At 39.3% G+C, this 11,161-nt stretch overlaps 2 protein-coding genes across 2 annotated transcripts; one reads left to right on the top strand and one right to left on the bottom strand.

Moving 5' to 3' along the window:
• Positions 1-216: 216 nt before the first annotated feature.
• Positions 217-798, top strand: LOC107938632 (aspartic proteinase nepenthesin-1). The gene has a single exon (XM_016871861.1). It carries the CDS (start codon positions 217-219, stop codon positions 796-798), a length of 582 nt encoding a protein of 193 aa, XP_016727350.1.
• Positions 799-7,086: 6,288 nt separating this feature from the next.
• LOC107938631 (F-box/LRR-repeat protein At3g59250) lies at positions 7,087-7,892 on the bottom strand. The gene is made up of 3 exons (XM_016871859.1): positions 7,698-7,892; positions 7,414-7,554; positions 7,087-7,341 (listed from the first exon to the last, which is right to left on the bottom strand). The coding sequence occupies exons 1-3, from the start codon at positions 7,890-7,892 to the stop codon at positions 7,087-7,089; spliced, it is 591 nt and encodes a 196-aa protein (XP_016727348.1).
• Between the last annotated feature and the right edge of the window lie 3,269 nt (positions 7,893-11,161).

The following is an 11,161-nucleotide window of genomic DNA, read 5'->3' as shown; positions in this document are numbered from 1 at the left end:
AGCTTGAAATAAAATATTCTTTTCTAGTATAGTTAATCCATTCCTTGTAATCAAGAAATGGATTTAAAAAAGAGTAAATGATATACTACAAATATAGCTAATTGTTGATTACTATGTGCTGAACAACAAAATAATAAGAAAATATTCAATGTGATATAAATTTGCGTACAATATGGTTTGAAAATATCACTTGCAGTCTCATTGTGAAACTCAAAAATGGCTCGAATCCCCGTTTTCACCATTGCTATACTACTCTTCTTCATAGCTTCTTTTCAAGCCTCTTCTGCAACTTCCAAACCTACTGGTCTAAGCATGAAGCTCATCCGAAGGGACTTATTGTTCCCTGGAAACCTCACTACATTCCAAAGAATAAGAAGATTGGTGCAACTTTCAGTTAGAGCTCAAAATTTCGATTTTTTTCCGAGTCGAAATCAATCAGAGGATAATGTCCTAGTACGTTTACCTATAGGTCGTGTTCCTGAGAGTTATGCATATGTGGTCGAGTTTAAAATCGGAAGCCAGTTCCATCCGGTGAAGTTGCTGATGGTTACAGGAAGTAGTCTGATTTGGACACAGTGTGAGCCTTGCATACAATGCTACCCGCAGAAGGTCCCCATTTACGATTCTCGAACTTCCACGAGCTACAGCAAGCTTCCATGCACTCATGAACTTTGTCAAGGCGAAAACAATCGGTTCAGGTGTTATAATAATGAATGTGTCTACAACATACAATATGGTGCTACATCTCGGTGTAATTCACCTAGAACCAAAGGTGTTGCATCTTTCGAAGCATTCTAGTTTCCTGTTGATACCGTCCACACTACAGTGATTAATGATATGATATTCGGATGCTCCAATGACAACCCAAATATTGATTTTGCAAATGGTCAGATTTCGGGAATTCTAGGATTAAGCAGGGGACCAGATGGACTAGCAAGCCAATTAGCCAAGAGAGGCATCATTGAGAATCGATTCTCATATTGCTTAGTCCCTTTCCATGATGTATTGAAGCAACCGACTATCCTAAGGTTCGGAGATTATATCCCCCTACCTGTAGGAAATCTTCAATATATCGACTTCATACTGTACCCCGGTCGCAACCATTACTACGTTGAATTGTTAGATATCAGTGTCGAATTCCAGAAAAAGGGGTTCGAGTCAATACCTGGAATGTTCGAGCTTAGGCAGGATGGCTTAGGTGGTTCACTCATAGACTCAGGGACTGTGGTTAGCACCATTGATGATGTTGGAACAATGGCAGTATGCAACAAAGAGATTTGCAAGCAGAAGCAAGAGTAATCGAAGCAGAAAAGAGAAAACAAGCAGAGCAGCAAGAAAGAAACTTGAATGTACAGCAAGAATTGTAATTGAATATTACCATTTTTTCATTCAAAATTTGAAATAAAAGGAGTTACAATTTGTTCATTTGACAGTTACCTACTAATCTAACTGCCTCCACAATTTACAACCAATGTAAGTTTAAGTCAAATACAAAATGAACTGCCATATCAGCTTTTACATCAGCTATCTAATCACTAACTTAATCTTGCTAACTATTAAAGCTAGTTACAATTAAACTGAACTAAATTACATCAAAACAAAACAGCAATGTTAGTTGCTTCATTTGGTCCAAAAACCATTCGTGCGCGCCAAGCAAAATGAGCTGAGCTCGATAGCTGCTAGTCTCGACAGTAGCATGCTTCTGGCTCCATGTTGCATTGCAGTCCAGCTTTCAACACTCCTCCTTGGACTGTATGCAACACATTCCAATTGCACTTCTCAAAGATTCAAATCGAGCAGCCCCTAAAGGCTTGGTCATTATGTCAGCCAATTGTGCCCCTGAGCTGCAATGCACAAGGCTGACTTCCTTTGCTTGTTCAGCCTCTCTAACAAAATGTAGTTTGATTTTAAAATGCTTAGTCTTACCATGGAACACAGGGTTCTTAGCTATCGCAACTGCAGACTGATTATCCACCCAAATTTCAGTTGCTTCATCTTGAGTTTCATTAAGGTCATGAAGCAGCTTCCTTAGCCAAATGGCCTGATTAACTGTTCCTGCTGCAGCAATGTACTCTGCTTCAGCTGTGGACTGAGCAACAGTTTGCTGCTTTTTTGAACTCCAGCAAAACATCCCCGATCCAAGTGTGAAGAAGTATCCTGAGGTACTCTTCATGTCATCGAGGGATCTTGCCCAGTCACTGTCAGAGTAGCCTTCTAGTTTCAGTTGGTTCCCACTTTTAATCATTACACCAAAGCTAACAGTGCCCTTGATGTATCTAAGGACCCTTTTTGCAGCCTTCAAATGTGCCTCATTGCAACAATGCATGAATCTCGATAACAGGCTAACACCAAACATGATGTCTGGCCTGGTTGCTGTTAGATACAACAGACAACCAACTAGGCTTCGATAGTGCCTCTCATCAACCCTCTGCTGATCACCACTACTAGTCAGCTTTTCTCCTTGAGCCACAGGTGTGCTGACTGCTTTGCAGTTATGCATGCAAAATTTATCTAGGATCTTCAAAGCAAATGAGTGTTGGCTGATGAAGATACCTCGATCAGACTGGTGAACTTCCATGCCAAGAAAGTAAGTCATGATTCCCAAATTTGTCATTTCAAACACTTGCTGCATTTGGACCTTGAACTCATCAATGAGCTCAACTTTGCTCCCTGTCACAAGCAAATCATCCACATACAAGGAGACAATCAGCAAGGTTTCATGTTCTGACCTTTTAACATACAGAGTAGGCTCACTAATACTCTTCACAAATCCAAGTTTGGTCAGGTAAGCATCAACTCTGTCATACCAGGCCCTTGGTGCCTGTTTCAGACCATAGAGAGCCTTTCTCAACTTGTACACTTTGTCTTCATGTCCAACAACTTCAAAACCTTCAGGTTGCTCGATGAAGATCTCCTCCTTGAGAAAACCATTCAGGAATGCTGATTTGACATCCAATTGGTGAACTTTCCACTGCTTCTGAGCTGCTAAAGCAAACAGTAGCTTGACTGTGTCCAGTCTTGCCACTGGAGCAAAAGTCTCCAAGAAGTCCACACCATACTGCTGACTATAACCCTTTACCACAAGCCTGGCCTTGTGTTTGTTCAGTGAGCCATCAGCATTGTACTTGGCCCTGTACACCCATTTGACCCCTATGACCTTCCTGTGTTCTGGTCTGCTCACTAACTCCCATGTCTGATTCTTGTTAATCATTTCTAACTCAACCTCCATGGCTTTCAGCCAGTTCCTATCTCTGGCAGCTTCTTCAAAGTCTGTAGGCTCAATCACAGCAACACTGCACCTCTGATAGACATCAGCCAAAGTTCTAGTGCCCCTCATTGGTGCATCATCAACAGCATCATCATTTGGTTCCCTCTTCTGTAGGCTCAGCAACCAAGTCCAACTGGTCCATTTCAAACATGTTAGCTTCAGCACCATTCCAATTCCACACCTTTTTTTCATCAAATTTTACATCCCTGCTGACTAAGACTTTCTTTGCTATAGGATCATAAACTCTATAGCCCTTCTTGTTGCTGCTATAGCCAACAAAGATTCCTGGAGTGGCCCTGCTCTCGAGCTTGGTTCTCTTTTCCACTGGAACAAGAGCATAACACACACAACCAAACACTTTCAAGTGTGTTACTACAGGTTTAACTCTATGCCAAGCCTCATAAGGAGTCTTATCCTTGACTGCTCTAGTTGGCAGTCTATTGAGCAGATACACTGAGGTGTTAACTGCCTCAGCCCAAAACTGACTTGGAAGCTTGCCTTGAAACAAGAGGCACTTGGCCATGTTCAGCACAGTCCTATTCTTCCTCTCACAGACTCCATTCTGTTGAGGAGTATAGACTGTTGTGAGCTGATGATGAATCCCAGCACTGTCACAAAGCTTCTGAAATCTCTCAGACACATATTCAGAGCCATTATCAGTCCTCAAAGCTTTAATTTTACAGCCTGACTGATTTTCAGCATAAGCCTTGAATTTACAGAAGGCTTCAAACACTTCTGACTTTTGCCTCAGGAAGTAGACCCATCACAACCTTGTTAAATCATCTATAAATAGGGCAAAGTACCTGTTCTCACTGATTGAAGGTGTTCTCATAGGACCACAAACATCAGAGTGCACCAATTCGAGCTTATTTTGAGCTCTCCAAGCACTGTCAGCAGGAAAAGGCAGTCTAGCCTGCTTACCAAGCTGACAAACCTCACAAACATTCCCACTAACCTCAACTTTTGAAATGTAATCAACCAAATTCAGCCTATGTAGCAGATCAAGCGATCTGAAATTGGCATGGCCTAGTCTCCTATGCCACAAGTCAGTGCTGTCAGCAAGGCTGGTGTATGCCTTTCTTTCTACTTGGCTAACATCCAGCATGAAGCATCTATTGGTCATGGAGACTGAGATTAACTCCAGACCATTCATGTCTTGAACAGTACATCAACCATCCTTAAAAACCAATGTATAGCCCTTTTCAACTAATTGGCCTACACTAAGCAAATTCTGGTCTAAGTCAGGTACAAAAAGCACATCTGAGATCAGCTTGTTACCTGAACCAGTGCTAACCAGCACACTGCCCTTGCCCTTAGCCTCAATCAGCTTGCCATCTCCAATTCTGATCCTAGAGTGGAAGCTTCTGTCTAAGCCCTTGAACAACTTCTCATCTACTGCCATATGGTGTGAGCAGCCACTGTCTAGTAGCCAATCATTGCTGGTTTTTGTTGCGCCAACAAAACAGGTTGCTGTAAACACATGCTCCTCCTGAGCTTGCATGTCCTCAGCTGGTCTAGCTTGTTGTAGAGCAGCCTCCCTTGGTTTGCCCTTGCACACCTTCTCTACATGACCAAACTGCTTGCACTTTCTGCACTGAATATCTGGCCTAAACCAGCAATATTTTTCTGAATGTGTTGTCTTCTTGCAGTGAACACATGGTGGAAACACCCTTTTTGCTTCATCTCTTCCTGACTTGGCCTTTCTATTGTGCCAAGGCTTCTTGCCTTTTGCACTCATACTTGAGCCTTCATTGGCTTTAGCCTGGAAAGCAGCTTCAGGATTCTCCTCTTGCCTATTTGCCCTCCTTTGCTCAAGTGCATACAGGGAGTTTATCAGCTCAGACAATGAAATGGCTGATAAGTCCCTCGAGTCCTCAAGTGAAGAGATTTTAGACTCAAATTTCTCAGGGAGAGTTGTAATGACCTTTTCAACAACTCTGCTCTCTGTGAAGTCCACTCCCAGGAGCCTAATGCTGTTGACAATGGCCATTATCCTGTCTGAGTACTGCTTGATGGTCTCAGACTCCTTCATCCTCAAAATTTCAAAATCTCTCCTGAGGTTGATCACTTGCTGTTGCCTTGTCTTGTCAGTCCCCATGAACTCCTCCTTCAGCTTTTCCCAGGCCTGTTTTGGTGAGTCACAGGCCATGATGCGAGTGAATATCACATCAGAGACTCCATTTTGCAAGCAGGCCATAGCCTTATGCTTCTTGGCTCACTCCTCAGCATGCTGCCTCATCTGTGCAATGGTGGGATTGGCTCTCAATGGAGGTGGTTCAGTATCATTCTCAATCACACTCCAAAAATCGCGTGCCTGAAGATAAGTCTTCATTTTAACTATCCAAATGTGATAGTTTTCTCCAGTGAACACTGGTGGAGGTGGTGGAGTGAAACTCATCTTGCTAGACTGAGTTTAAGTGCTTCGATCATTTTTAGTTTTAAGCTTTGCTGTAGATTTTAAATTGAAATCAACAGAATGCAAGCAAAGGCCCCTCAAAGACTCGGGCTCATGATACCATTTGTTGGAACAATGGCAGTATGCAACAAAGAGATTTGCAAGCAGAAGCAAGAGTAATCGAAGCAGAAAAGAGAAAACAAGCAGAGCAGCAAGAAAGAAACTTGAATGTACAGCAAGAATTGTAATTGAACATTACCATTTTTTCATTCAAAATTTGAAATAAAAGGAGTTACAATTTGTTCATTTGACAGTTACCTACTAATCTAACTGCTTCCACTAATTTACAACCAATGTAAGTTTAAGTCAAATACAAAATGAGCTGCCATATCAGCTTTTACATCAGCTATCTAATCACTAACTTAATCTTGCTAACTATTAAAGCTAGTTACAATTAAACTGAACTAAATTACATCAAAACAAAACAACAATGTCAGTTGCTTCATTTGGTCCAAAAACCATTCGTGCGCGCCAAGCAAAATGAGCTGAGCTCGATAGCTGCTGGTCTCGACAGTAGCATGCTTCTGGCTCCATGTTGCATTGCAGTCCAGCTTTCAACAGATGAAAACACTATAGGACGCAATGCATACAAGGAAGTGATGGCAGAGTTTCAAGCTTATTATGACAAGAAAAACTTCCGAAGAAAGGTCGGCCAAGTGGAAGAAAAGTTTGAGCTATGTTACTATAACAAGGCTGGTTTTAGAGACTTCGTGACAATGACCCTACATTTCGAAGGGGGGGACTATTTCATAGATGGAAAATATATGCACTACTTCGCAGACGAGGAAGAGGAAGGGGAAGGGTATTTTTATGTGGCATTGTTTAAATCATCAAAAAACTATATTAGGAGCATGGCAGCAACAAAACATGCGTATCATTTATGATATGAATGGTGGTGGATTCCAATGGATTACCGAGACCTGTGCTAATAATCATTTCCCATGATTGAATTCTAGTTTATATCATCAGTTAATGTAGGGTTGTAACATAACTAGATTCGATCTCAATTAAATTTCTGTAGACAAGATCGAGATGGAGAACAATCCATTGCTTCCCTCTCTCAATGCAATAATCACTCGAGTGAAATTAAGGTTCAAACCCTATCATTTACAAATATTTGCGACTACTTTTCACTAAAAATAAGACTAATTAAGTAATAACAAATCCATGCATGTTACTGTATTTCCCCCCTAAAGAAGCAAAAAAGTTTGGGAATTTATAATATTTTCTGTGTTTTCATTAATAAGGAAATTAAAAAAAGAAAATCAGAGACATGATTCCCTTGGTGAAGCAAAAGACATTATCAAAATCAGAAGCAAAAGACTAATTCATAAAAGCAAGAGAGAAACAGTAGAATATTATATCAAACAATCAAGATGCAGCAATGCTTTGATTCCCTTGGTGAACTCAACAACACTTCTGATATCTTCAATTTTTTTGCTTTAGAAATGTTTGATAGTGTACGTATAGTCAACTTCTGTAGAGCTCCAACATTCTTTAGGATATACTTTGCCTTCTCAATAACATCTTTATCGTTTCTAAAGCCTAAAATTTCCATTACCTTTAGTTTAGACAACAAACAATAAGCCACTTTTTCGGGCAGCTTGCTGAGAACTTCCTAAATCCACAACAAAGAAAGGAGTCGGTAAGAGTCTGCAACTTAAACCAAAGCTTAAAGTTAGAATAATACCTGATGACAGGCAAGTTTTTCGAGTTCAGGCGAACTTGACAGTAAAATTTCAAGTCCTTTATCCATTGAACTTGACCATTTAACATTTATCAGAAGATCAGCATATTCACAACTCGACTGTTCACGATAATAATCACATATCTTCAGTTCGACCAAGGTAGCAAAAACAGGGAGCGGTTCACAGCTTAAAAGAAGTTATCATAATGACAAAGATTGGACTGTTAGTAGAATTTAATAGGAGACTTTAGCAGAAATAAGACCAAGGATTTGTCAAGAAAACAAACCTTGAGAGAATTATATGTCAGAACTAGTGAATGGACATTACTGATCCCTCTAAATAATGTTGTTGCATAATTTCGAAAATTGGAGAATGCCGATTGAATAAAAGCGCTGTTAATAGATTTCAGATTCTCCAGTGGATGCCCTGCTATTACAAGGTTACCGTATTTGAAGTAAGCTAGATTTGGGGTATCAAGCATTAACCGACAATCGTGACTATTAAACGTGGAAAGTATAGTCAATCTCGAGCAGATGATGTGAAATAGTGAAGTTAAATAAGTTCTCAATGTTGCAGTGCGCTATGACCAGATCTTCAAGATTATTGCAGCTGGATAAAAGGCATTTAGTTGTATCATCACTCAAAAACTCAACTGACTTAAGATGAAGAGTCTTTAGATTCGGAAAAGGAACACCTCTTGGAACATCCAAAACAGAACAAGTAAAATCTAGTTTCAAAGTCGTCAAGCTCCTGCAGGTAAACATAATACCTGGCGAAGTAAACTGGTCAGGGGAGATGCTTATATCAAGATGTTTAACCCCACGACGAACTGCAGTAGATATCCAACTCTAAACACGAGGACCATGGACCGTTTCCCTGCATTTCAGATGAAATCTATCTAAACTAGTCTCATGTAAACTCAGTGGTTTGTCGAAGAAGGATATAAAGCTCTTAATGTGAAGGATGCAACTTTCAAGATTCTTGTGACACAAATCGTCCACCAAATCAAAGTGGAGATTAGGAACTAAAGTAAAAATATATCTCTACCTGGAAGATAAAATGGAGGTTCCAACTGCTTCTTTTGTAGAAAGGAATGACAGAATGTGAGTTAAAATTGAATCAGACAAGTCACTAATCCTGTCTACATCCTCTATTTTCACTTATTAGAAAGCCTGAATAAGATGAAACCGTAGAAGGAATAATCTCATAAAATGAAAAGTTGTCGATTCTTCAAGGATTTTTTTTCACCTTTAAATGATGTCCTGAAGAAGTTGAAGTGGATGACTTAAGTTCATTGGATTTTCAGCTGTTACATAAATGGCTGCTCTGGAACCCAGCCGTCTAAAGTCTCAAAGATTAAGGATATAAATGGAGAGTCAAAGACTGTCTAACTTTATGTTAAATAAATGCGAGATTACGTTTCTAACATTTAAGAACCGCAGCTATGATTCTTTCATTGGAAGACTTCCAAGTTTATTTTCCCATATTGGGGTCAGTCTGTTGGTGTTTTTCACCAAGTGCAGAACACAAAGAAATAACTGATGGAATAAATTGCTTGAACATTCATTCAACTTTTTCATTCCAAAAATTACAATATATATGAAAATGATTACAAGTTATCAACTAATCCTACCTAATTTTCTAGGAAAAGTAAGCATAAAAGTACACAACCTGATTAGGTAAATCTATACCAATCAGGGTCATTTCAATACTACCTCTGCTTATCCTATCAAGCAATCTTAAGTAAGTAGACTTAAACAAAATATCAACACATGCGAACCCTTCTTGCAACACATCTTGAGGTTCGCCAAATTCCATAAAAACTCCCACTTAGCTTGGCTTGCATCTTGGATTGAGCTCGCATTTTGTTATCAAGCTTGCAGCTTCTATTGAGCTTGTAAATGTAGAGCTCGCAGGCTTGTTTGATCTCGCATCTTCTAATGAGCTCCTAGCTTCGCATGCTGTGTTCACCACTGCATGAATGGCCACTTCGCAACACTCCTCATTGGCCATAATACTGCGAACTCCAATATCATCTCTCAGCCTCTCGAACCTCATTCTTCTAAGAGGTTTTGCAAGAATATCAGCAACTGAACATCTGAATTGTAGTGAACTAACTTCACCTTATTTGATTGCTCGACTTCTCTAACAAAGTGATTCTTTATCTTGAATTTCTTTGTCTTTTGACGGAAGACGGGGTTCTTTGCAATTGCAACAGTAGATTGATTGTTACAACGTATCTTTGTTGCCTCCACTTGCTTCAAATTTAAATCAGACATTAACTTGCTTAGCCAAAATGTTTGGATTACTGCTACAACTACTGCGATTTACTCAGCTTCAATAGTTGATTGTGCAATAGTTTCTTACTTCCTTGAGCTCCAACTGCATCCACTCGAACCCAAAGTGAAGAATTACCTTGAAGTGCTCTTCATATCTTCAACAGAGCCAGCCCAATCACTGTCCGTGTAACCAATCAACTTTAGCTCATTCTCCTTCACATACTCAATACCATAACTTAGGGTTCCTTTAATATACTTGAGAACTCGTTTTGCAACTTTGAAGTGAACCACATTGCAGCAATGCATAAATCTTGAAAGTAGACTAACAACGAACATAATATTTGGCCTTGATGTTGTTAAATAAAATAGACATCTTATAAGACTTCTATAGGTGCCTTCATCAACCTTTTCAAAGTCACATTGGCTTATGAGCTTTTCTCATTGGGCAATGGGAGTGTTTGCTAGCTTGCAGTTTTCCGTGCAAAACCAATTCAAGACTTTAAAGGAAAACTTTTGTGGCTGATGAAGATTCCTTATTCAGATTGAAACACTTCTAAACTAAAGAAATAGGTCATGTTTCCTATATTAGACATATCAAATTTAGCTCGCATCTACTTCTTGAACTCCTTTAATTGCCTTTTACAACCCCCAATTACTAACAAATCATCAACATATAAGGATACTATCAGCGAGGTCTCATTTCTTTCTTTCTTTACATACAATGTGGGTTCAGTAATGCTCCTCTCGAATCCTAAGCTCACCAGGTGCATATCAATTCTTTAATACCAGGCTCGCGGAGCTTGTTTGAGGCCATACCAAGCCTTCTTCACCTTGCATACTTTGTGCTCTTCACCATCAGCTACAAATCCTTGTAGTTGTTCAACATATACCTCTTCCTTTAGAATACCATTGAGGAGTGTTGACTTTACATCAAACTGATGTATCTTTCACTCTCTTTGAGCTACTATTGTCAGTAGCAGCCTAATGGTGTCCAATCTAGCTACTGGTGCGAAGGTTTCTGCGTAGTCTACCCCATATTGTTGACTTTAATTGTAATATCCCGAAAATTACTATAGTAAGAAAGTAGGTATACTTGATATAGTAAAATAAGGAAATAAAGTGACAAAAAGCAAAATTTTGATTTATGTCAACATTGGGAAGTATATTATGACATTAATACAAGAAAGGACTAATTCGCAAAAGTGAGAAAAGTTTTGTTGCCCAGGAGTAAATATTTAAAATTTGAAGGGTTAAAGTGTAAATATGAAAAATTTGAAGGATTAATTGTGAAAATATTTTAAGGGTGGAATGATCTAGAAACTAAGGAAAATGGATGAATTAGGAACAAATTGAATAAGTGAAGAATTATGAGGGACTAAATCATAATTTTACCAAATTGAGTGATGACTCGAGGATGGAATTTTAAAAGATCATGAAGGGCAAAATGGTCAATTAGAAGGAGAGAGAAATC

Source organism: Gossypium hirsutum, chromosome D01 (assembly GCF_007990345.1).
Source record: "Gossypium hirsutum isolate 1008001.06 chromosome D01, Gossypium_hirsutum_v2.1, whole genome shotgun sequence".
In the NCBI taxonomy this organism is placed as follows: Eukaryota; Viridiplantae; Streptophyta; class Magnoliopsida; order Malvales; family Malvaceae; genus Gossypium; species Gossypium hirsutum.
Note: the sequence above shows the minus strand (reverse complement) of the source record. Positions and strands in the feature narration are given on the sequence as shown.